The 25286-nt window shown below is 47.7% G+C and overlaps 1 protein-coding gene and 2 non-coding genes across 3 annotated transcripts; 2 read left to right on the plus strand and 1 right to left on the minus strand.

The window, feature by feature from the left end:
* Positions 1–1485: 1485 nt before the first annotated feature.
* Positions 1486–21444, minus strand: TNFSF12 (TNF superfamily member 12). Its single transcript, XM_035136130.2, has 7 exons — positions 21212–21444; positions 16038–16076; positions 14013–14097; positions 11853–11915; positions 11571–11606; positions 3428–3552; positions 1486–2728 (listed from the first exon to the last, which is right to left on the minus strand). Exons 1-7 carry the CDS (start codon positions 21389–21391, stop codon positions 2477–2479), a joined length of 780 nt encoding a protein of 259 aa, XP_034992021.1. The 5' UTR covers positions 21392–21444; the 3' UTR covers positions 1486–2476.
* A 1650-nt stretch (positions 21445–23094) lies between these two features.
* On the plus strand, positions 23095–23176 carry TRNAL-UAG (transfer RNA leucine (anticodon UAG)). The gene has a single exon. It is a non-coding gene; the product is annotated as a tRNA-Leu (tRNA).
* A 219-nt stretch (positions 23177–23395) lies between these two features.
* Positions 23396–23467, plus strand: TRNAG-UCC (transfer RNA glycine (anticodon UCC)). The gene has a single exon. It is a non-coding gene; the product is annotated as a tRNA-Gly (tRNA).
* The last annotated feature ends 1819 nt before the right edge of the window (positions 23468–25286 follow it).

The raw sequence follows: 25286 nt of genomic DNA on the forward strand, positions 1-25286 counted from the left end.
TCCACCTCCATCATTCTGCCCGGACACTGAGGTCCAGCACATAGGGCCTTCTGGCGGTTCCCTCGTTGCGAGAAGCCAAGTTGCAGGGAACTAGGCAGAGGGCCTTCTCGGTGGTGGCGCCTGCCCTGTGGAACGCCCTCCCAACAGATGTCAAAGAGGAAAACAGATACCAGACTTTTAGAAGACATCTGAAGGCAGCCCTGTTCAGGGAGGCTTTTAATGTTTAATAGATTACTGTGTTTTATTTTTCTGTTGGAAGCCGCCCAGAGTGGCTGGGGAAACCCAGCCAGATGGGTGGGGTATGAATAAAAATTAATTATTATTATTATTATTATTATTATTATTATTATTATTATTATTATTATTCCTTTCCCCACACTTATGGAACAAAGATGGGGTATTCCACCCCTTCAACAACCTCCAAACTGCCATCGCCATCGGGGCGGTTTAACAACTAAGAAATAAGGCATCACCTGGCAGGACAGAGTCTCAAACAAGGAGTTTCAAAGAAAGGTGTGCTCTCCCGAGCCCATGTTCTCAGCATGTTCCTACAGAATGGAAGGTGGCGAGATCTCCACCGAAGTGCTCTATGGAGAGCTGGCTTCAGACGCCAGGCCTGTTGCCAGACCAACTCCGCGTTGCAAAGATTTCTGCAAATGGGACAGCGATGGCCGGAAACATCAAGCCCTCTGCGTGGGAATCCCTTGCGGACGACTGGAGACATTCAGCCATGAATCCTCCCTGTGTGTCTCTCTCCCCCCCCCCCGAAACGTGGGGCTTTGTAATGAGGGGGCAACATGGAATTGCAGCGTTGGAAGGGCCCCCAGAGCACCATCTATGCCCTCTGCGCATGCTTCATAGCACTTGGAAGCTCCAAATTTTTGTGTGGGTCTGAGGCATCCTATTGGGGGGTGTGTGTGTGTGGGGTCTGGCTGGAAAAGGCAGGGAGCAAGGCCGAGTTAGAGCTGAGCTAACTCCTAATGTCCACCTAAACATTAGAAAGAACTTCCTGACAGTAAGAGCTGTTCGGCAGTGGAATTTGCTGCCAAGGAGTGTGGTGGAGTCTCCTTCTTTGGAGGTCTTTAAGCAGAGGCTTGACAGCCATATGTCTGGAATGCTTTGATGGTGTTTCCTGCTTGGCAGGGGGTTGGACTGGATGGCCCTTGTGGTCTTTTCCAACTCTACGATTCTATGATTCTATGTGTGTTTGTGTGCCCCACTTTGCGACTGAAAAGGAAATAAACATGCTCGTGTTTTTGTTTTTGTTTAACAAGCCTGTTCTTCTGTTATTAACAGGTCATTAAAACCCCAACCCCTCCCTCTGCCCCAGGTATGAACAGGTAATGTAACAGCAGCATCTCTTTCCCTCCAACAGGATCAGGCCCTCCTCCCCTATCCAAGTCCGACACTGGCTAGCAGAGATTATACTGTTTATCTATCTGCAGGGACAGAGACGTCAGCCTATGGGTTGTCCTTTGAAAAATCCCCTTTTGCTCTCCGCGGCCAATGGGAAGCGTCTTTGAATCCCATTGGCCCTCAACTGGCTGGAATGGGCGGGATCCACCAAAGCTTCCTGTTCCCGTGGGTGTCTTTGTCGCCTCCTGCTGGCTGCTACCCGAACTGCAGTCTCTATGTACAAGATGTGCCTCTAAACTTTTGTGTTATATACTGCGCTTGGCATGAAGCAGGAGGGGGCTGTCAGCGGCGGGCTGAGGCTGGGAGGGTCATCTAGTCCAACCCACGGGCAAATGTCCAGCAGCTTTCAAGAAACAAAATGAAAAACAAAGCAGAATAACGCAGGAAACATGAGGCGTTGTAAATTTAGGACGGCACAGATCCCGGCAGAGGCAGAAGTGTAGCAGCGAAAAATACAATTCCCAGAAGGAAATGCAGCAACCGTCTAGAGAGCCCATGCAAATGACCCAGTTCCTCTTTTCTTCCTCTCTCTTTTTGGTTTGTGGCTTCTGTTTTTCATTGTTGGAAGGGGCCCCGAGGGTCATCCAGTCCAACCCCCTGCAATGCAACACAGGAATCACAAATCGCAAGGGCTGAGGCCCACAACGGGATCCCAAGCCTGAGATTGGGTGGCAAGGCGGCTTCTGGCTGCAGCGGAGCAAGAACACGGAGGGGCCATGGCAACCTTTCCCCGCCACAAAAAAATGGACCAAGGCGTCTTTAGCGGGACCAAAACGGGAAGTTCAAGATTGGAAGCGGAGGGGGAACGAATCATCGGCGCTGGTCCGATCTGGTGCACCTGGGAGCCGGGAAGGCCGCAATACTGAATGCAGGGAGTCCTAGAACCGTAGAAGTGGAAGGGACCCCGAGGGTCATCCAGTCCAGCCCCCTGCAATGCAAGAATCGAGTCCGTAGTGGCTCCTGCCCCCCTCTTCTCTGAACCCCCCACATCCAGCTCCCCAAAGGGCGCAGTCGCGCCATCCAGCTCCTCCCTCTCGACGGATCCCCAGCGCCCTTCGTCTCAGTGGACTTGGAAGAGACCGAAGTAGGTGAGGTAACGGTCAGCCTTGAGGCGGACGTTGGCAATGGTGCGGACCCGGATGGACTCGTCGGGCCGGAGCAGGACCAGGCCGGAGACCTGGCAGACGCGAAGTTCGGGGTCCTGGGGTCCCGAGCTGGTGGGGGGGAACTGCTCCAGGCAGCGCAGGGCCAGCTCTCCGTCTAACATGATGTCCAGCTTCATGTAGATCGTCTTCCCTTCGTTGAAATGGACCTGGGGGTGGGGCGGGTAACACGGAGAATAAGCTTAGAATCACAGAGTTGGCGATCTGGAAGGGACCCCCAAAGGGCATCCAGCCCAACCCCCCTGCGATCCAGAAATCTCCACTAAAGAATCCCTCGCAGGCGGCCGCCTGAACTCTTGTTTCCCAAACCTCTGAGTTCGGCTGGCCCCTCGATTGGCTCAACCTAAACCTATCGCTGGCCCCAACCCAAATCCTCGCAAACTCGCAAATAAAAAGAAGTCTCGAAATGTCAGTATTTACAATTCACATTAATCACTCGTCGCCGTTAGCTAGCAATCATAAAATGTATATTTTAAAAAGGAAGTACAATAGGTCAAAATAATGATGACGCCGTCTTTTTTTATCTCACCTAAAGAGATGGAGTATGGAGGTTCCTCGTCGGCGAGGGAGTCGCACTCTGCACATGCTCGTGCCCTTTATTGCTGAGACGTGCAAATCCCTTTTTGGCCTCTGGACGTTTATTCGCCCCCTACACAGCCCCACCGACCTTGGGAGATCAATACTGACCACTTGTTGTTTCTCCCTCTTGCCTCCAGAAGAACCAAAGTTCATCATTTCCCAGGATGCCTTGCTCTTTTTACCCACAAGTCTCTGCTTCCTCCCCCGCCCTGAGAACCCCAAAACCACATGGGCCCTCCCTGGCTCCAGATTACCTTTCACGCCCTCACCTGGCAGTACAGGTAATACAGGCCCCTCTTGGCCACCGTGAACTCGCCCCGGCTGCTGTCGTAACGGAGGGGGCTCGTCGTGTTGAGTTTAGCTTCCACCCACCCGCGGATGGTCCCGTCGGCATCTATGGGGCGGGGTGGGGGAGAAGGAAACGGTTGAGGAGTGAGTGGTTTGCAAAGCATCCCTCTAAATTACCCCCCCCCTTTTGCCTCGCTACCCCGGTTAGATTACCCAACAGGGTCCTGCTTTTGAAAATTTTGATAAAAGATCTACAGTAGTTTTTGTTACGTGAATGGTGCCATATACTGTATATACATATGTATGCAACAACTGCATATATAAAAAACAGCTAAAGCATTTGTGAATATTTAAAAAACTAAGGTAAAGGTAAAGGGACCCCTGACCATTAGGTCCAGTTGTGACCGACTCTGGGGTTGCGCGCTCATCTCGCATTTTTTTTTTTTTTAGATTTTAAAATAGACTTTATTAGAAAATTTTAAAAGATGTACAGACACCAAAAAAAAAAAATTTGAAGTAACTTAATAACATAAAATAACTTGGCAACTTAAATACTATAGTATATCAAGTAATATAAATAACATAACTACATATTTAAGCCACCCAACGTAACTTAATCAACATAAGTAAACAAATCAAGGTTGGTCTAAATAAATTAAATCCATCAGACTACAAATAATATACAAAATCAACTTAGGCAAACCTGTCATAATATAACATAACATAACATAACATAACATAACATAACATAACATAACATAACATAACATAACATAACATAACATAACATGATGATATAACATAACATAACATAACGAAAAGGGAAAGAAAAAAAAAAGGAAAAGGGAAAAAAGAAAAAAGAAAAAAAAAAGGAAAATTAGCCCCAGCTTAGATCTTAACACATGGGCCTATCTCCATAAAATCCATTCATTTTAAATTAAAATTGGCTTCCAATCGCCAACATATCGCTTCTCTTGCTATTATTTCCCTCTTTAGTTTGCTTTCCCTCTTGTTAAATCCAACTAAGTTTTTCCTACGTTTTCTCTATTCCAGACAAATCACTAGCTCTGTTTTTATATTTTCTTTTTTGAAAAACTCTTCTACGTATCTCCATTCTGTTATTATTCTCTGTTTTGGTATATTCCTAATTGCCGCCGTCATTCTTGCTAAATTCATAAACTCTACTACTTTAATTTGCCACTCTTGGATTGTTGGCGTTTCTGTTCCTTTCCATTTCTGAGCTAGTACTAATCTCGCCGCGGCACACGCATATAAGAAAATATTAATTCTATCTTTAGGTATACTTTCTGGGATTAAACTTAATAGAAAATATTCAGGTTTCTTTTCAAACGTAATTTTTATCATTTTCTTCATTTTTTCATATATCTCACTCCAGAATTTATATATTTTCTTACATTCCCACCAACAGTGAAAATACGTACCAGTTTTTTCCTGGCACTTCCAGCATTCTTTTGTTTCTGTCTTATAGATTTTAGCTAGCCTTTCTGGCGTCAGGTGCCATCTATATACGAGCTTCATCATATTTTCTTTAATTCCTGAACACGCTGTAAATCTCATTGTCGATCTCCACAATTTATCCCATTGTACTTTATAGATTGGTCTTCCTACATCCTGAGCCCATTTTATCATTACAGATTTTATCTCCTCATCTTTTAATTCCCACTCTAATAAAAATTTATACATCTTAGACAGTGGTTTAGCCGTATTATCAATCAAAATTTCCTGTAATTTAGATTTGCCCTCATTGAATCCTATTTCTTTATGTTTTTTAAATAAGCTTTGTATTTGTAAATAATGTAGCCAACTTGTACAATGATGTTTAATTTCTTCATATGGCTTTAATATAAGTTGATCCCCTTCTTTTACTGTTAATTCCTGGTAGGTTGGCCATTTTCTATTTTTACCTCGGCCACTCATCGTTGTCATTTCTAATGGTGACGCCCACCAGGGCGTCTTTGCTTCTAATAGGTTTTTATACTCCTCCCAGATTTTAAATACCGATTTTTTAATTATATGATCTATAAAACTTTTATCTTTTCCTTTGTTTTCTTGCAATAGGTACGCGTGCCATCCTTTATTATTCCTAAACCCTTCCAATTCCAAGAGTTCACAATTTTCTAGTACTATCCATTCCCTCATCCAGCAAAAACATGCGGAGGCATAATATAATCTGAGATCCGGGACCCCCCAGCCACCTCTCTCCTTGCTGTCTGTTAACAATTTATATTGTATTCTCGCTTTTTTCCCTAGCCAGATGAACTTGCTTAGGTCTTTTCTCCACGAATCAAAAATTTCTTTCTTTCCTATGATAGGTAACATTTGAAACAAAAACAGGATCTTCGGCAACACTGACATTTTGATCACTGCTATCCTTCCTGATAGGGACAAGTTTAATTCTTTCCAACGGTCTAAATCTTTTTTAATCTCCCTCCATACTCTAAGATAATTGTTCTCATACAAATTTATATTATTGGGGGTAACAACAATTCCTAAATATCTAATTTTATTAACTATTTCCCAATTTGTAATCTTCTCCAAATCCATTATTTCTTTCTTCCCTATATTTTTGACTATCATCTTGGTCTTTCCCATATTAACTCTAAAGCCTGACACTTCCCCATATTTTTGCAATTTCTCCTTTAAATTAATTATCGAATCCAATGGTTCTTCCAACATTAAAATCACGTCGTCAGCAAAGGCTTTAATTTTATAAATATTCTTCCCCAATGTTATCCCCTTGATGTTTTTGTCTCCTTGGATGTCTTTTAACAGAAATTCGATTGACAAAATGAATAACAAAGGAGATAAAGGGCATCCCTGACGGGTACCCTTTTGGATTTCAAATTCTTCCATTATTTCTCCATTTAATATCAATCTTGCCTTCTGTTCGCTGTAAATTGCGTTTATCCCCTCTATAAATTTGCCCCCTATTCCAATTTTCCCCAATGATTTTTTCATAAATTCCCATGTCAAGTTATCGAAGGCTTTTTCGGCATCCAAGAAGATAAAAGCTGCTTTTTTGCTAGGCATCCAATCTAGATATTCAATTAAATCTAGGAAAATTCTCATATTATTTGACATTTTTCTCCCTGGTAAAAAGCCTTGTTGGTCATGCCCAATGAGCCTGTTTAATATCTTTTTTAATCTTCCGGCTAGGATATCACTGAAGATTTTATAGTCGACATTAAGTAGAGAGATCGGCCTGAAGGATCCCACCTGGTCGTTCTCTCCCTCCTTCTTTGGTATTAATGTTATAAATGTTTCTCGCCATGATTTTGGAAACACTCCCTTTTCTAAAATTTCGTTCACTAACAATTGGTACACACCACCTATCTCCTCCCAAAACAATTTATAATGCCGGCTTGATAGACCATCTGTTCCGGGTGACTTACCCAATTTCAATCTATTAACAGCCTCATACATTTCTTGTCTTGATATCGGTTTGTTAAGTAACTCCTTTTCTTCTTCATTAATTTGACCTATATCACATTTGGTAAAATAGTTTCCCAATTTTTCTCCATCACTATTCTCTTTTTTATACAGATTTTTATAGAATTTGACAAAACATTTCTGTATATCCTCTCTATTATTCAACCTTTTCCCTTTATCTACTATACTTGTAATCATTCTTTCACTCTGCCTCTTACGTATCTGCCATGCTAGAAGCCTTCCTGCTTTCCCCCCATGTTCGAATGTCTTCTGTTTCATCCATTTTATTTTGTTCTCAATTTCGTGGCTCGTCAATGTGGATAATTTATTTTGTAGGAGTCTAATCTGCATTACCAAATTCCTATCGTCTGGTTTTTTAGCTAACTCCTTTTCCTTCTCCTCCATTTCTCTCCTAACATCTTCCATATTTTTTTCTCTCTCTCTTTTAACCCTATTTTTTTGTTGAAGATATATGCCCCGAATAAAGGCTTTGCTTGCATCCCATGTTGTTGTCAAATCTATTTCTTCTGAAATATTATTTTTAAAGAATTCTTTCAACAAACCTTTAACCTTTTCAACAAATACTTCATCATTTAAAATTCTCTCATCCAATCGCCATCTTCTAATCAATCTGTTATATTCTCTTATTCTCACCATAACCGGGTTGTGGTCCGTTATAGATTTTGCTAGTATTTCACATTTTATTACCTTAGACATTAATTTAGATGACACCCAGATCATGTCAATCCTTGACGCCGACTTCTTAGCCCCAGAATAATATGTAAATTTCTCTTCTTCGGGATTTCTTACTCTCCATCCATCCTTTAATTCATAATTACTTATTATATTGAAAAAAAACGTCCGGTAATTTACCTCTATTTTTCCCTTTTCCTTTTGTTCTATCCAGTTGCGGTAATACAACTCCATTAAAATCCCCTAGTAAGATTACCTCTTCCTCATCTATATATTCTTCCATCTTCTTCCCTAATTTCTTGAAAAAATCCAATTTACATCCATTTGGTACATAAATATTAATTATTGTCACATTCCCTGTCGGCAACGTCAAGCGCACTCCCAACATCCTTCCCTCCTTATCCTGGAATATCTTTTCGGCCTTTATACTAGATTTCACATACGTAACCACCCCCCTTTTCTTTTTCACGTCGGATGATATAAATTCTGTACCTAACCTCTTATTAATTAATACCCTTTCATGATCTTTGGATACATGCGTTTCCTGAAGACATATAATGTCCCAGGAATCTTTTTTCAATATATGCTCCGTCTTATTTCTTTTAATTTTATCATTTAGTCCATTAATATTCCATGAAATAATTTTTAAATTCATAACTTTATTATGTCACTCCAGTTGTAGGCTATCAATGCCGGCTTAATTTTTAAAAGACTCTTAAGGATAAGAAAAGGAGAAAAAAAAAAGAAAAGAAAAGAAAGGGGGGAAGGGGGGAGAGAGGGATAGGAGCAACCAAAAGGGAGGAGGAAGGAAGAAGAAGAAGAAGAAAAAGGGGGGAGGGGAAGGGAAAGGGAGGGTGAAGAGAAGAGGGGGGAAGGGAAAGGGGGAAGGGAGGGATTAAAGATAAAAAGGGGAAGGGGAGAAATTATGTGTGGGGGGGAAGCAATAAGGGTGGGCAACTATTGTTTACAATTCCATCATGTACACGAGAAATAAATCAAAAATTGGTAACTAAATTATCCGCCTTTGTAAATTAGAGTCAGTTCGTCTTAATTCTCTTCTTCTTCCCCAAACAGTTCTTTCTTTTGTCTGTTATAGAATCTTTCCGCTTCTTCCGCCGATCTGATCGTTTTCCTTTTACCTTTGAATGTAAACGTGAGCCCTTCTGGGAACTCCCAGACATACCACATGTTCTGCTTCGATAGGGCATCCGTCAATACTTTATAATTCTGTCTTTTCTGCCGAATCCTCTTGGGAATTTCTTTATATATAGAGATGATTTTCCCGTCTATTATCAGACTTTCTTGTTTTTTCTTTTGCAGTATTTTGTCTCTGAGTAGCATTGAGTTAAAAAAAACCATGCAATCCCCGGGGCCTCTGATGTTCTTTGACCGGTCTAATCTGATTCGGTAGATCTTATCCACATCCATCAATAACTCCTCCTCATTGACGCTCAACCATTTTGACAATTCCTTAATTATTTTTTCTTCTATTTGCTCATTTGCTGACTCAGGAATGCCCCTCATCCGTAGAATCGTGGACTTCTGTTTCATCTCAAGTAATGAAAGTTGGTCTGCTAGGTCTTCTTGTGCCTTCTTTATTTTTTTATTTTCCTCCTCTTCTTTCTCCTTTGTCCTCCTTAATTCTCTATTTTCCACTGTCATTTTCTTAATTACTTCTTCTTGCTTAATTACTTTGGCATTTAGATCTTTAACCGATTTCTCAAGTTCTTTGTTTTTACAATGTAGATCTTTTATTTGTCCTGTCAAATCAGCAATCATTTTAGAATTTCCTTCAATCTTTGAGTCCAATTTTTCAATTTTTGAGTCCACTGTATCCAACTTCTCATTTAATGCTTTGTTCATTTCAGTTATCAGCTCTTTTAAGTCAGCCAGAGCATCATTTTCATTATTCATTGATTGTCTTCTTGGTTGGTTACCTGCTGTCACTGTTGAGTTTGTTGCATTCTGTCGTCTGCCTGCCATTTTCACTTTATATGTTCTCTTTGTGTTTCAATTCTCTTTAATTCTCTTTAATTTCTTCAATCCGGATACCTTGTTTCCCCTTTTAATTGGGAGTTCCCTTATGTTCTTCCTTAAATGGGTCTCATCTCTCTCTCTCTTTTTTTTTTAAATAAAGGAAATAAAATTTGAGTGGGTATTTGTCTTATAGCTGTCTCATACACAGTTTGCAAAATGTCTTTAAATGAGAGCAGCAAAGAAGAAAGAAGGAGCCTCAGTTACCACTTCAATCCACTGGGTGTCGCTGTGTATCTTTTCAGAGATTAACTCTGCTGGTCTCTCCTCTCACCCCTTCTATTGCTGCTGTTCCTTTATCTTCACTTCCGCAATGACGCCGGAAAGGAACACACCGACATGAGTCAGCTACTGGCAAGTCTCCATCTTTAATGACAATTCTTATCTGTCCTTGCAGCGTCTATTTTAATTTTCTCTCACTAATATTCCACCACGCTGTCTTGGTGATTGCCTCCCTTCTCAAAATTTCTCCCCACACGCAGGGCTTTCAAAGCAAGTCTATCAGCGATATATTAAGCGTTCCTTCGGCTTAACCGCCCGCCCGGAGTCTGTTTTAAAAGTCCAATAAAAGCAATCTCAACACTCACGGGTCGGTAGCTCTTGTTTAATCTCCAAGCCGAAGAGCTCTGGTGCTCGCCAGGCAGGGTCTAGGGCGCCGCTGCAGCGTCGTCTGTTCTTTATTTTGCGCTGGCTCCTCTCCGTAGCTCCACCATTCAAAGCGGTGCCGCTACGCAGTTCCGCCGTTTCGCGCCGCTTTTTCACTATATTAGCGGGAGACCCGTACTCCCGCTTTTTTCGGGGGGGTGTTTAGCGCCACTCCCCCCCCTCGAAGACAAACGCTATCGAATTTAACGCTCCAAGTTGAGCGGAGCGTCTTAAACGCAGCCTGCTTCTGGCGCACCTTCACCGGAAGTCCGCGCGCTCATCTCGCATTATTGGCCGAGGGAGCTGGTGTACAGCTTCCAGGTCATGTGGCCAGCATGACAAAGCTGCTTCTGGCAAACCAGAGCAGCACATGGAAACGCCGTTTACCTTCCCGCTGTAGCGGTTCCTATTTATCTTCTTGCATTTTGACGTGCTTTCGAACTGCTAGGCTGGCAGGAGCTGGGACCAAGCAACGGGAGCTCACCCCGTCACAGGGATTCGAACCGCCGACCTTCTGATCAGCGAGCCCTAGGCTCAGTGGTTTAACCACAGCGCCACCTGTGGTTTGTGTGTGTGTGTAGTTTAAAAAACTACACACACACAAACATTCACAGCCGTACATTTAAATTGCCTTGATACCCCTCTGAATGGCTTCCCCCACAGAACCCTGGGAGTTGTAGTTTGCTAAAGGTGCTGAGATACAATTCTCAGAGAGGTTTAGCAGCTAATCCCTCTTCCCAGGGAATTATAGCTCTGCGAGGGGAACAGGGTCTCCTATCAACTCTCAGCATCCTTAGCAAACTACAGTTCCCAGGGTTCCCTGGGGGGGGGAACCTTGATTACTTGGTGCAGATGGATCGATCCTGCGCTACAAATCCCCACTTTGGAGGTCTTGTTGAAATATTACCTAGGCCCCATTTTCACTACCCATTTAAAGCAGTACGATACCACATTAAACACCCCTGGCTTCCCCCGAAGGATTCTGGGAGCTGTAGTTTGTTATGGCGCTGAAAGCTGTTAAGAGGCTGCATTCCACTCCCTGACCTACGTTTCCCAGAATTCCCTGCGAAGAGGGATCAGTTGTTAAACCGCTCTGGGAACTGTAGCTCTGTGAGGGGAGAAGGGGGGCCTCCCGACAACTCTCAGCACCCTTAACAAACTACAGCTCCCAGAATCCTTTGGGGGAAGCCATGACTGTTTAAAGGGGCCTGGACGCTGCGTGCAGACAGGATCTTAGAAGCCTTCCCCTCTTCTCCCCTCCCCACCCAGCCATGGAAGAAGCCCCGGCTCAAGAAGTGTTACCTGCCTGGATCCCAGCCCGTCCTTCGGTCGGCTGCACTGAAATAATAAAAATAAAAGACGGGGGTCAAGCAGTCTCCAGGGGATCGCGAGCGGGTTCCTGAGGGCGCGACAAGCGCTGTGCACGTTTGGCGAGAAAGAAGACCCCCCCCAAAAAAACCAAAGCAGTCCCTTCCAAATAAAAGCAGGGGGAGCTGTGGGGAGGGTCCCTGCTTTCTTCCCCCGACAGGTGGGCTGGGTGGGGCCAGATCTGGGCGCAAGGGAGCGTGCCATAGTTCCTCTCACCTTCGTAGTGCGCAGCTGAGACGGTGCTGGGTCTCCGAGGCCGGGAGCGCTTGCCTTTGGCGGCTGTGAAACGGGGGAGAAAGCCTTGCTAGGTCAATAAGGCACAGCTGTGAGTGCAGGATTCCAGCCAGCGCCTAGCTATAGGGTGGCGGGGAGAGTTAAGGAGTCCCACCTTGCTCCGGGCATGGCCTCCCTTGCACTGCACATTGAAAGCACTGCAACGCCACTTTAAACACCCATGACTTTATAATAATAATATTATAATAATTTATTATTTGGGTGTGATAAGGGGGACATTGGACGGACTCTGTATATAGTGACTGCTGGAGGCTGCAGCGCCACATGTGTTACACAGACCTGGCTGCGACGCGCATCACCTTGGCCCACACTTCCTTGATTTTAATTTTATTTTGAGTTTGTTTACCAAGACGAGTGCAAGCAAAAGTCAGGACAGACGCAGCTACCTCCATCAAGATCCTTTTAATACAAAAACTGACTGGGGCATGGAGGATATTGATCATGTTTTCCCAAAGGAGGATTATCGCACTCTTACCAATTACAAGGCTTTTAGCCAATTTGTCAGGCCACTTATTGCTGCTAAGAATCCCAAAATTGCTGTCTCAAAAATGAGTCTCCCCAGCCACTCTGGGCGGCTCCCAATCGAATATTAAAACAATACAGTATTAAATATTTAAAAACTTCCCTAAACAGGGCTGCCTTCAGATGGCTTTTAAAAATAAATAGGAAAGCTGCTTATTCCCTTGACATCCGTTGGAAGGGCGTTCCACAGGGCGGGTGCCACTACCGAGAAGGCCCTCTGCCTGGTTCCCTGTAATCTCACTTCTCGGAATGAGGGAACCGCTAGAAGGCCCTCGGTGCTGGATCTCAGTGTCCGGGCAGAACGATGGGGGAGGAGACGCTCCTTCAGGTATACAGGACAGAAGCCTTTTAGGACTTTGAAGGTCAACACCAACACTTTGAATTGTGCTCGGAAACGTACTGGGAGCCAATGTAGATCTCTCAGGACCGGTGTTATGTGGTTCCGGAGTCCACTCCCAGTCCTCTGTCTAGCTGCCACATTCTGGATTAATTGCAGTTTCCGGGTCACCTTCAAAGGTAGCCCCACATAGAGCGCATTGCAGTAATCCAAGCGGGAGATAACTAGAGCATGCACCACTCTGGCGAGACAGTCCGCGGGCAGGTAGGGTCTCAGCCTGCGTATCAGATGGAGCTGGTAGACAGCCGCCCTGGACACAGAATTAACCTGCGCCTCCATGGACAGCTGTGAGTCCAGAATGACTCCCAGGCTGCGCACCTGGTCCTTCAGGGACACAGTTACCCTGTTCAGGATCAGGGAGTCCCCAACACCTGCCTGCCCCCTGTCCCCCAAAAACAGTACTTCTGTCTTGTCAGGATTCAACCTCAATCTGTTAGCCGCCATCCATCCTCCTACCGCCTCCAGACACTCACACAGGACATTCATGGCCTTCACTGGTTCTGATTTAAAAGAGAGATAGAGCTGGGTGTCATCCGCATACTGATGAACACCCAGCCCAAACTCCCTGATGCTCTCTCCCAGCGGCTGCATAGATATTAAAAAGCTTTCCCCTGAAAGGATTCTGGGAGCTGTAGTTTGCAAACTACATCTCCCAGGATTCTGGGGGGGGGGGAGGTCGGGGAGTCCTGGCTGTTTAAAGTGGCATGGTGCTGCTTCAGAAGTCCAGTGTGAATGTGGCCTAGGTCAGCCTTCGCCCTCCCGTGTCCCCTTGACTTCACCCCCCGAGGTGCACTCCATTGTTTTTCAAGACAGGTGGGTTGGAGACCCGTCGCCGACCCTCGCCTGGTTCCGCTGGCCAGTTGAAGCCGTTCCTGGGATGTGAAGGCTTTGCACCCGAACCCCCTCCAGCCCCAGATGCCCAGCCATGTTGGACTACAACTCCCATCGTCATTGCACGGCGGTGCTAGCTGGGCATTGCAGTCCGAAACATTCTGGGAGGCTATACTGGGCAATCACAGCCATCCTTTCGCAAACAGGTGCAAGGAACCCCTCTGGCCTTCCGGGCGCTGCTGAACTACAACTCCCATATCCCCTGGCCTATCAGGTGCCTCGCCTGCTCCCCTCCCCGTCCACTCCATTGAGGAGGAGGCAGCAACACTCACCCTGTCTCCTCTGCCGCAGCGCCCCCTGCTGGGCAAAATGGTGCAGGAACTTGCCTTGGCTGCTCCAGCCGGTAGACAGCACCACCTAGAGGGTGAGAGGGACATTGCAAGACACAGAGGGCAGGCAAAATTACAGGTTGGTTCTCAAAAGCTTTGGTTCTCAAACTCCGAAAAAGCAAGTGTTCCGGTTTTCGAACGTTTTTCAGAAGCCGAACATCCGATACGGCTGTCGGCTATTGTTTCCAGGGCGCCTGCACCAATCAGAAGCCGTGCCTTGGTTTTCAAACATTTCGGAAGTCAAACAGACTTCCGGAACGGATTAAGTTTGGCGCTTTTTTTTTTTTGCTATTAATTTTGCATTTGTGTTTTTGAGGCTTTTTCGGTTAATTTGTTCTTTGTGACTGTGTGGAACCCAGTCCAGCTACTGATTGATTGATTGTGTGACTGCGGAAATGGATAAAAGCCCCCCATCCAAACAATGACTATCATCACTGCAGGTAAGGGGAAAAAATTAATATAGATTTTTATCATCTACAATACTGTCTTATTTATTTTATAGTACAGTGCATTGACTATTGCTTTCATTTTATGGATCCATGGTCTCGTTCGATAGTAAAATTCATGTTAAATGGCTGTTTTAGGGGTTGTTTTTAAAAGGCTGGAGCAGATTAATCCGTTTGGCGTTGCTTTCCACGCCTTGGTTTTGGACCGCTTTGGTTTTGGAACGGACTTCTGGAACGGATTAAGTTTGAGAATCAAGGTACCACTGTATTTGGGTTCTCCATAAAAAGTGAACCCCCAAAGGATGGCAATGCTAGGCTCACCTGGGGGCATGAGCCTGCTGTCCCATTACCAGGTAATATTTGGATCAAACATTTTCTTTTCCAAAAGCAGCAGCACCCCCCCCCACCCCCAAGGCAATCTATCCATCCATCCCTCTGCTATTGTAGAGTTGGGAGGGGCAGGGAAAGAGCATCCAAAATGAGAGGGGGGGTGGAGCAGCTGCCCCACAGATAAAGGTTACAGTGTTCGGGAATTTTCAGCTTGCGGAAAAGGCAAGGGAGGCGACACAACAGGAGTGTATAAAACGTAGAAAGTGGATAGAAAAATGCTTTCCCCCCTCTCCCATGACGCGAGAATTCATGAACACCTAACAACACTGAACGTTGGAAGATTCAGCCGTAGCTGAACTATGGAACTCCCTGCCACAGGACGCAGCCAAAAGAGGTTTAAATAAATCCACGCAGGAGGAAAGAGCCACTAGCCAGGATGGCTGTTCTCTGCCTCCACTGTCGGAGACATTAAGTATTTAATGTTTAATGTTCTCTTGTGTTTTTATATTTTCCTGGAAGGCGCCAGATGGATGGCAGCATTATTATTATTATTATTATTATTATTATTATTATTATTATTATTAATGTCTCTGAATACCAATTTATGGGAACCGCAAGAGGGGAGAGGGCTCATGGGCTTGGATCCTGCTTGTGGGTTTCCGAATTGGGGCATCTGGGTGGCCGCTGTGAGAACAGGGTGCTAGACCAGATGGGCCGTTGGCCTGATCCAGCAGGCTCCGTGGCCCTTGTACCAGGGATGCCCAGATCTTCTTGGACTCCAGTTCCCATCAGCCCCTGCTGGCGTGGCCCATGGTGGGGGGTGATGGGAGCTGGGGTCTGTCCAGGAAACATCCAGAGAGGGCATACTGGCTCCTCCCCGTGGCCTTAGACCCGGCATCCCCAAATTGTGGCCCTCCAGATGTTTTGGCCTACAACTCCCATGATCCTTAGCTAACAGGATCAGTGGTCAGGGATGATGGGAATTGTAGTCCAAAACATCTGGAGGGCTGAAGTTTGGGGATGCCTGCCTTAGACAATCTGTTCTCCTGGAGAAACCGCTGCAGAGGAGAAGGGGGTTTCTGGAATCCGTGTTCCAGATCTGTTCCAAAACATGCAGCGAAATGGACAGACATACACCCCTCGTGCAGGCAGCAGTTCAACCGGGCCAGACCCCTGGGAGAGAGCCACGTACCGGGTCCAGCTCTTCGGCGTCATCCTCGGACAGCAGCTCCTGAGGACCAACAGGAAAGAAGAGGATCAGACCCTCCTTCAAACAGAGAGGCCCAAGAGCAGGCACCCCCAAACTTCAGCCCTCCAGATGTTTTGGACTACATTTCCCATCTTCCCCGGCCACTGGTCCTGTTAGATCGTATAAGCCAAATGCCACCTTAAACCTGGGTTATGGTCGGCACAAAGGAATGTCCAGGCGCCGTTTTCCCCTTGTGAAATTTATGGTTGTTAATTCTTTGCGACTGGCGTGGGTCCAGTTGCAGCCCTGTGGAGATCTCTGGATGCCGGGTTGGCGATAGACATCTCTGCCTGGCTTCCTTAAGCAGGGGATTTGAACCCTCATCTCCCAGGTCCCAGCCTGACACTCTAACCACTACACCCCACTGCCTTCCTGGTGTCCTTCTGCCATGGGGAAGCTGTATCAATTAACTAGGTAAACAAATTTGGGGAAAGCAAGATGTCACTCAGAGAAGGATCAGGAATATTTTCCTTGAAGCTTGCATCTGCTGCTCCAGAGAAGCGGACACGGAGCAATGGATTCAAACTACAAGAAAGAAGATTCCACCTAAACATTAGGAAGAACTTCCTGACAGTAAGAGCTGTTCGGCAGTGGAATTTGCTACCAAGGAGTGTGGTGGAGTCTCCTTCTTTGGAGGTCTTTAAGCAGAGGCTTGACAGCCATCTGTCAGGAATGCTTTGATGGTGTTTCCTGCTTGGCAAGGGGTTGGACTGGATGGCCCTTGTGGTCTCTTCCAACTCTATGATTCTATGGTTTATTCCAGAATTGGTTTCATACGATGTCTCAATGTCAACCACTCTGAGATTGGAAGCGGCATAGAACTGAAATGAAAAATAATAATACCTTTCGCTGCAACAAGAAATCGTGGCCTGGACATTCTGGAACCTAAGTTTCAGGTGCCTTTTGGCAATCAGCTTATATATCTGAGTTTCTAACACTGGCTTCATCAAGGGCAAAATATTGCGGAGAGGTTTGAAGCACGCTAAGAAATATATATATATATATATATATATAACCCTGCAGATTTAGCTCAGGGATGTTAACAAGATAACAATGCAAAGTTCCAGGCTGATTTATTGCTCCGTACCTGTGGGAGAGGAAGGTTTTGGGAAGGGTTCAAAAATGCGGCCCTGAGATATACTTTTTTTTTAGAGAGGGGGGAGGGAGATGGTTGCTCCGGAAACCCAGAAAACATGTATCTCCGAACATCCCAGCTGCTAACGCCTTTCTTATTTCTGATCCTCCTCTCTGCTGTCAGGGGGAACATCAGGAAGGGGGAAAATAGCAGGGTGGGGAGTACATTCGAGGGAGAGGAGGTGTGAGAACGGCCAGGCACCATATCGGGAACATAGGAAACCATCTTATATTGAGCTCAGCGCTGTCGAGTCTGCAGAACAGACTCGCTCAAATTTAAGGGACCTAACTCAGGAAGGCCTGTTGATTTTACTCTGAGCAGGGCGAGCATTGGCGGCACCCCAAATTTCCGAAGCGGGGGTCTTGCGCAGCCCACACCTGTCGCCACTCAGCCCTCAGGGCACGCTCAGAGGTACCCTTGCAAGCACTAATGCCACGATTTGCCCAAGGGAATCTTAGCGTCAAAAGCAGCATCGGTCAATGAATGAAAACGTTTCTGCTCTAGTTACAGGTAGGTAGCCGTGTTGGTCTGAGTCGAAGCAAAATAAAAAAAATTCCTTCAGTAGCACCTTAAAGACCAACTAAGTTTTTATTTTGGTATGAGCTTTCGTGTGCATGCACACTTCATCAGATACACTGAACAGTGTAGGAATTTTTTTATTTCTGCTCCAGTATAGCTAGATAAAAACCAAAGAAAAGGCAAGCACTGTGTAAAATGTATGTTTTCCTATTGCATCCACCCAAACCTGTACCTGCCCCTCTTAATTTCCAGAATGTAGATTTATCTTCATCGCAATAGAAAAAGGAAGTTTCCAAAGAACTAGCCAATTACATTAACTCAGTAAGTCATTTTTGCAAAGAACTCCCAGATGAGGCTTAATGGGATGTGACCTTTGACCTGGAGAAGCCTCCCCCCCCCAATATCATGGGCGGATAAAAGCCAGGATGCAATTGCTCCATTTTAAATGAAAACCACTCTGTGCATGCTCAGAAGCTCTCTCTCTTTTACCATCACACATCATGCACAGAGAAAACAGAGAAGAGAAAACATTAAACAATGCATTTGAGGTGCTCGTTTTATCATCTGTTCAGTTAAACTATCGGGATTCCAAGAGGCAGGGACGACCACCAACTTAGAATGGGAGAATGGGAGAGCTGGAAGGGAACCTGGGGGTCATCTAGTCCAACCCCCTGCGATGCGGGAATGTCAACATAAGCATCCATGACAGATGGTCACCCCACCTCTGCTTAAAAACCTCCAAGGAAGGAGAGAGCCCACCACATTGCGAAGGAATCCATCCCACTGTCAAACGGCTCTTGCTGTTGGGAAGTTCTTCCTGGCGTTTAGTCGGAATCTCATTTCTTGTGAATTGGGTGGATTTAAAAAGAGGATCAGGCAAATTCTTGGAGAAGGCTGGGGGGGGGCGCGGGTTTCCGGGCCCCACTGTGGAAGGCAGCAATCATTTTGCATACTAGTTGCCTGTGGAAACCACAGGAGGGAAGAGAGTTCGAATCCTGCTTACGGGTTTCCCACAACAGGCATCTGGTGGGCCGCTGTAAGAACAGGATGCTGGACCAGATGGGCCTCTGGTCTGATCCTGTAGTCAGGCTATTTGCATGTGTAGACAGGTTGGAGGGCTGCAAAGGAGGCCTGGGGCTTCAGCACGGCCTACTCTATTGGGCCTCGTTCGCATCTAACAGATGTGAGCACTCAGCGATGGCTTTTTTGTTTTTATTTGCAAAGGCCTGGGAAGGGGGAGATCGGGAGGTTGCTATGGAGAGGCAGCCAGGACAGGCCGGCCTCCAGCCTCTGCGGGGCCAGCCCAGCTGTTGGGTGTGTGGGTCCAGAGGGTGGGGTGGGCTTCACCTCTGAACCACACGCCGCCCCCCCTCCAAATAAAAGGGTCCATTTGCACAAAACCGCTGCTCTAACCCAGCCTGGCTGCTTTTTTACTAGTACAGGACAGAACCATCTGGAGGGCACGAGGACGGCAAAGGATGCAGGCCGCTTCAAAGAGAGGCGCGCCAGCTCGGGGTCAAGGATCCACTCGGAGAAAGAGCAGAGGCTTCCAGAGCACGCACTTCTGGCAAGATCCAGGTTCGAGTGTCGGGCCAACGACTGAGTCACTTGGGTGGGCTTGGCCAAGCTGGGAAGGCTCTCCGGTTTCCCCACCTGAAAGGCAGGCTGGGGCTGGGGAGATCTCTCTCGGGCGACCTCTCCCCACCCGAATCCGACCCCACCCTCCCGCTCGGCAGCTGGGACGGCCTCAGGATTCATCTGCAGCAAAACCCCTCCTGAACGCAGCCTCGCAGCAGGCAGAGTTAAAACAGAGCCATTTGCCCAGGGAAAGACGAATGGGTGGCGTTGAGATTTGCACCTGGAACCCTGGTCTCTCCCAGGCCCTAGTCCAGTACTCTAACCACTGCCCCACCCTGGCTCTCTAAGTAAATGGACCTGTTGTTTCAAACATGGTATGTTAAAGGGGGTCCTCTGCCTTCGCCTGGTGTCTCTCCCCAACGCACCAGCATGCTGCGGAGAGACTGCACCGGCTGAATTCCCGCCTGCTGCGCAGCAGTCGCTCAAAGGTGCCGGGAACGTGACCCACTCCGAGCTATTTAAAGGACTTGGGAGGAAGTGTTATGCCCACTCTGCAGACCATAATAACTACTGGGCTGCTTCCCACAGCCCAGGGCTCAGCAGGGGTTGGCAGGCATGTGGCGGTCTGTGGTCGAGCGCTGCATGCCCGCAAGGCGGCAAACAGTGCGCTTTGCCTCAGGGGTCTAGGAATGTTTCCCAGCAATGCAGAGCTTTGCACTGTTTACTGGCTGGGTACGGACCAGCCTGCTCTGCCCCAACCCATCTGGAGGGCTGGGCGCCTGCTTGGCAAAGGCTGGTCTAGACCTTATGCCCATTGTTCTGCTGTGACCCTGGAGGTGCGGGCAGCCTCCTGCACCATTTCCAGAGGAATCCGCTGCAGAGGGACCCGTTAGTGCCCGGGGGGGGGGGGGGGCTTCCAAAATGGGCAGAACCCCCCCCCCGTGTGGGCGGCAGTGGGATTGCCATGGGGTAAGGGGGCAGGCGTGGGGCACTGGGGTTGTAAATGACTTCCACAAGCTGGAATCGCTGGGTCAAATTCCATCACCGCTGTTCAATCAAACTAAGAGTTTTAATTGGGTTGCAGTTAATCGTTGCTGTTTGGAATCTGAGAATTGCAGAGTTGGGAGGCAATGCCCCCCCCCCAAAAAAGTTTGGTACCCACTGAGTTAATTTCTTGCTCTCCCACGACAGGATTGGAAATAGCAGGGCCAAGCTAAGAAAGAAAGTCGTGCCTTATCGCTTGCTGTCAAATGCTTATCTTGGGCATATTTGAGTTTGCATTTGAGCTCTTGCCTCGCCTGGCCTCTTGGCCTCACTGTTTACAATCTCCCTCCTCCCTTCCATTTATTTATATATAGGGCTGTAGAGTTGGAAGGGACTCCCAAGGGTCATCTAGCTCAACCCTCTGCAATGCCTGTTCAGAATCACGCTTTGTGCATGTGATTAAGTTCCTGCAACCATAAATTTGCTCACCTCCAAAGTGTCACACGTGTGTGTGTGTGTTGTTGTTGTTGGCAGATAATGTACCTTGCAAGGCAGGCGCCCCTCCCCCTGCCTCGGGTCTCCTGCAGGTGGCCGGATTATTGGCTACTTAAAGTGCGCCCAGCTGAGCGCATTCCTCAGCCCTCCCGGACGCACGCCCTGAGCTGCGTTCGCCCAGCCCTGGGTGCGCCTTATGGGTGCTGCTGGCTGCCCCTTAGGGTGCCTTCCCTCCCGCTACTCCTCGCCCGTCTGCCTCGGTGCCCCCCGTGCGAATCTCTCTGCAACTCTGCGATCCAGGGGTCCCCGAGTTGGGTCCCCCCCTCCTCCTCCCCAAGGACCTTTCCGCGCGCCTCGCTGGCATTGCGCGCGGCTAGAGCTTGCGCGCTCGCCGTGCGCCCCTCACCTGTGGCACCGCGGCGGCGGCGGGCGGCGCTTCTTGCTGGGCGGCGCGGGCGCTGGATCGGGGCCAGGCGGCCAGCAGGAGGCTGAGCGAGGCCAGCAGCAACGCCGAGCCGGAGGCCAGCGCCAGCGCCAGCAGCACCAGGCGGGCGGGAGGCTCCCGGGCCCGGCGGCGCCTCCCCATGGCCGGGGCAGGAGCGGGCGGACGAGGCCGGCGGCGGCGAGTGGCGGCTGCTGCAAGCGCGGAAGCGGCCGGGTGCGGAGAGGCGCCGGGAAGGAGGCGCCGGAGGACGAGCAGGAGGCGGCGGCGGCGGCGGCAGCAACAGCGAGGCCGTCGAGGGGAGGCCGCGCTCGGCCGCCTGCCAGCAGCAGCCCCGGCGGCGAGAGGCCGAGGCGGAGCAGCAGCACCAAAACAGCAGCATCCGGACAGGAAACGCCCGCCGGAGCTGCGGCGCGCCGAGGGCGGAGCAGGCCCGGCCGGGGGCGCCGGCACAGGAAGCCGCGGCCGCCGCCTTACAGCTCCAGCGCGCGAGGTAGAGCCTCCACCTTCAGAGGCAGTCTATCTCAGGGAATGGCCACGAAGCAGGGCCGCTGGTGGTGAACTATTGACTGCTTGCCTGGCTGCTTTCCCGGCCCAGCTTGGCAGCTTCTGGATAGCCGAAGCTGATGGGCTCGAATGAGCTGCTGGGGGGGTCACCCAGCAGGGAGTTCCGTAGGTTCACACGTCCCGAAGAAGGAGCGCGCGCGCGCCGCCCTGTTGGTTGAGTGTGTAACCCCTGCATCTCGCCCCAACACATACTTAAATTGCCTGGGGGTGGTTTGCGGGGATGCAGCTTCACACGTTACGGTGTTGTTTTTTTAGCGGCCGGGATGGGACGTAAAATAAACAAACCCGGAGTATCTGCTAGTCCCAAGATTTGGGAATCAACGATTGAGCCTTTCCCCGCTCCACTTTTTTTCAAGCTATAGTTTTGAGGTTGAGGCGTCGACACGTGTTAGCCATGGGCGTGTGAGCGTCGCGAAATAAAGCACGGGTCACATCGGAAACAGCAAGGAGTCTTCTGGCACCTTGAAGGAGGAACCGCTTAGTGGTGGCAATAACTCTCGAGGAATACAGCCCGTCCCATGCGGGAAGTGTTATCCTGTGATACTACGTGTTTACACACACACACGTGTGGCATTGGGGGTGGAGGTGGTCAACAGAGGGGGATGAAATGAAATGCCGTGACACGAACCCGATTACGTCACTTTCCTATAGTATACATCCTGCGAAGTGAGGATTTTTAGTTTGGAGTTGCAAACGTTACAAAATATCCTACTACTCAGTTTAATCTTTCTCTGGGGGCGGAAAGCGTGGAAAAAATAATTCATTTTAAAAAATGCTTTTATTTCGGGGTGTTTTTTTAAAATGCACAATTCCTGCGCTAGCACGAACCGAACCCGGGTCATCCAGCGGCTCCGTTCAGACGACCATCAACGTTTGCGGGTCCACCCAGGAGAGCGCTCCCCAGTTTTAAAAGGGGCAAAATAAAATAAAATAAACCAGGCAATTTATTCCTTTCACTTCTGCCCGCCAACTCCAGCAAAAAGACGGCGACGTCCCGTGCAAAGGGAGCTTGCAGAAAAACGTTTTCTGCTCCGGATGTTGCAAATGGTTATAAAAAAAAATTAATACCCCGCAGTTTCGCCTTTCTTTGCTCAGCGTGTAAAGGAAGGAAGTGAGTCCGGTTTCCTCGCACGGCATCTCTGTCTGGAAAGAGCGGGGGCATCGGGGGGGGGGTCAACACGTGTCGGGGGTTCACACGTGTTTAGGTGCATCTTATTGTACTTTTAAAAACCGCTTTTGTGATTTCGTCTCCCTTTACCCTCCCCCCACCCACCAGTTAAGGTAGCGTGGCCGAGCGGTCTAAGGCGCTGGATTTAGGCTCCAGTCTCTCCGGGGACGTGGGTTCGAATCCCACCGCTGCCAGATGTTTTTCGCAGAGGCGCAGGGTTTTGCTGAGTCGGCGGCGCTTCCCAGGCTTGGGGGGAAAAAAGGCAACTCGCTGTTTTCCCGGCTGGCTCCTCCTTCCTCCACCCCCGCCACATTCTTTCTTTTCCCCTTCTGCAAAAGAAAAGAAAAGGAAAAAAAGCACAGGCAATCCTTCCTTCCATTTCTGGCTCCCGGCAGCCTACTTAATCCCAACAAGCGTTGGTGGTATAGTGGTGAGCATAGCTGCCTTCCAAGCAGTTGACCCGGGTTCGATTCCCGGCCAACGCAAAATATTTTTAAATTTTTATTTATTTCGGGGTTTTTTTTAATTCCACTGCTCCCGCGCCCGTAACGTTGGGGCTGATTTGTTGAAAAAGGCAAACGCCCCCCCCCATCCTCCCGCTTCCCGAGATGCAAACAAGGATGGTCGGGGATTTCTCCAACGCTCCCCACACGCTTCAATCCAACAATTTGGGGTGTGTGTGTGATTATCTATTGTTAAGGAAATGCAAAAAAACCCCACCCCTCTTCCAATCCCACCCGCAGACCCCCTGATGTATCAGGACTAAGCTCATTTTGCAGCTTGCAAAAAAGGTGCACGCACCGTGCAGCCCAATATTATGATTGCAGTTGGAAGGGACACCCAGGGTCATCTAGTCCAACCCCGTGCAAAGCAGGAATCTCAACTAGACCATCCATGATTAATCTCAACTAGACCATCTCTGCTTAAAAAATCTCCAAGGAATGAGAATTCTCCATCAGTCTGCTCCACTGTCCAGCAGCTATTCACTGGCAGAAAGGTCTTCCTGTCATTTAGTCGCCTTTCTTGCAACTTGAATTAAGAAAGGAAAACATTGGGCACAAGAGCATTTCAGAGTGCAGAAAGGACTCTGCCCTCGGGAGCTTACAATCTGCAGTTCCACAGGGGAGACTGCAGAGCAGGAATCAGTTGGGAACCGGCTGGAGCGATAGACCATTTGTTGGACTTCAGCGGCCACCAGCCGCAGCCAGCATGGCCAATGGTTAGGGGGTTGTTGCCCATGGATGTCCACAAATCCCTTCCTGGGGTCATTTATGGACCTCATAGGTATCTAGATCAGGCACCCCCAACCTGTGGCCCTCCAGATGTTTTGGACTACAATTCCCATCAACCCTGACTATTGGTCCTCTTAGCTAGGGATCATGGGAGTTGTAGGCCAAAACATCTGGAGGGCCACAGGTTGGGGGTGCCTGATCTAAAGCCATTTGCACATAACAAAATATGTATTTTATCAAAGTAATTATTGAAATGAAATACAATCAAGAAGTATATTACAGTAATACTGAAATAATGACTAAGCTGTAACTCTAAATGGTTTTTTATTCATAACCAACTTAATGCAAACACATTGCCATTTGGCAATAACAAAAGTTCTTTTAGAAACACAATTTGCAAAGACTCATAATCATAGCTGCCAAGTTCTCCCTTTTTTTAAGGGAAATTCCCTTATGCTGAATAGGCTTCCTCGTGAGAAAAGGGAAAACTTGGCAGCTATGCTCATAATCTAGTCTCTAGAAACTTGTTATAACATGAAATAATAAGAGGTGTAAATATATGATGCAAACTACCAGCAATTACAAATAGCAGAATGTAGGCACCCTATATAAAGGAGCAAACTAGTGATATTTTAGGGAGCAGGCGAGGCCCCTGGCTTGCATCACAGGAGCCTACACAACACAAAACACCGTTGCTGTCTGTAGGTTTGATTTTATTTGTTGTTTATCTTATATTTTAGAAATGTACATCCAGTTTTTTTTTAATCCTTTAATTTTTTGGGGGCCCCCAAGAGAGTGGGGCCCTAAGCTATAGCTTGTTTCGCTTATATGTAAATCTGGTACTGGTTAAAGATATGCAGATGAAAATGGCCAGTTTACTTCCCTATTCCAGGGAAAAAACTCTCTCCCCTCCTCCCGCCACAAAGAGTACAGCACTCCAGGGAAGATGTTTCAAGGAAACTGGGGAAGACTTGATCGTCGGTCTCCAGAACACGAGAGATAGTTCCGCTTCTTGGTCGCGAGGCTTGCCGTGCTCAGCAGAAATAAGCTTGCCATGCCACCCACCTACCCC

The sequence above is a fragment of the Zootoca vivipara genome, chromosome 13 (genome assembly GCF_963506605.1).
Source record: "Zootoca vivipara chromosome 13, rZooViv1.1, whole genome shotgun sequence".
NCBI classification, from domain to species: Eukaryota; Metazoa; Chordata; class Lepidosauria; order Squamata; family Lacertidae; genus Zootoca; species Zootoca vivipara.

Excerpts from the sequence above, each read along its gene's own strand:
- TNFSF12 (XM_035136130.2), bottom strand. The coding sequence starts at position 21,391 with ATGGGGAGGCGCCGCCGGGCCCGGGAGCCTCCCGCCCGCCTGGTGCTG. Across the intron at positions 14,098-16,037 it reads ACGCCGAAGAGCTGGACCCG|GTGGTGCTGTCTACCGGCTG; the intron begins GTACGTGGCTCT and ends CTCACCCTCTAG. Across the intron at positions 3,553-11,570 it reads ACGGGCTGGGATCCAGGCAG|ATGCCGACGGGACCATCCGC; the intron begins GTAACACTTCTT and ends CCCGCCCCATAG.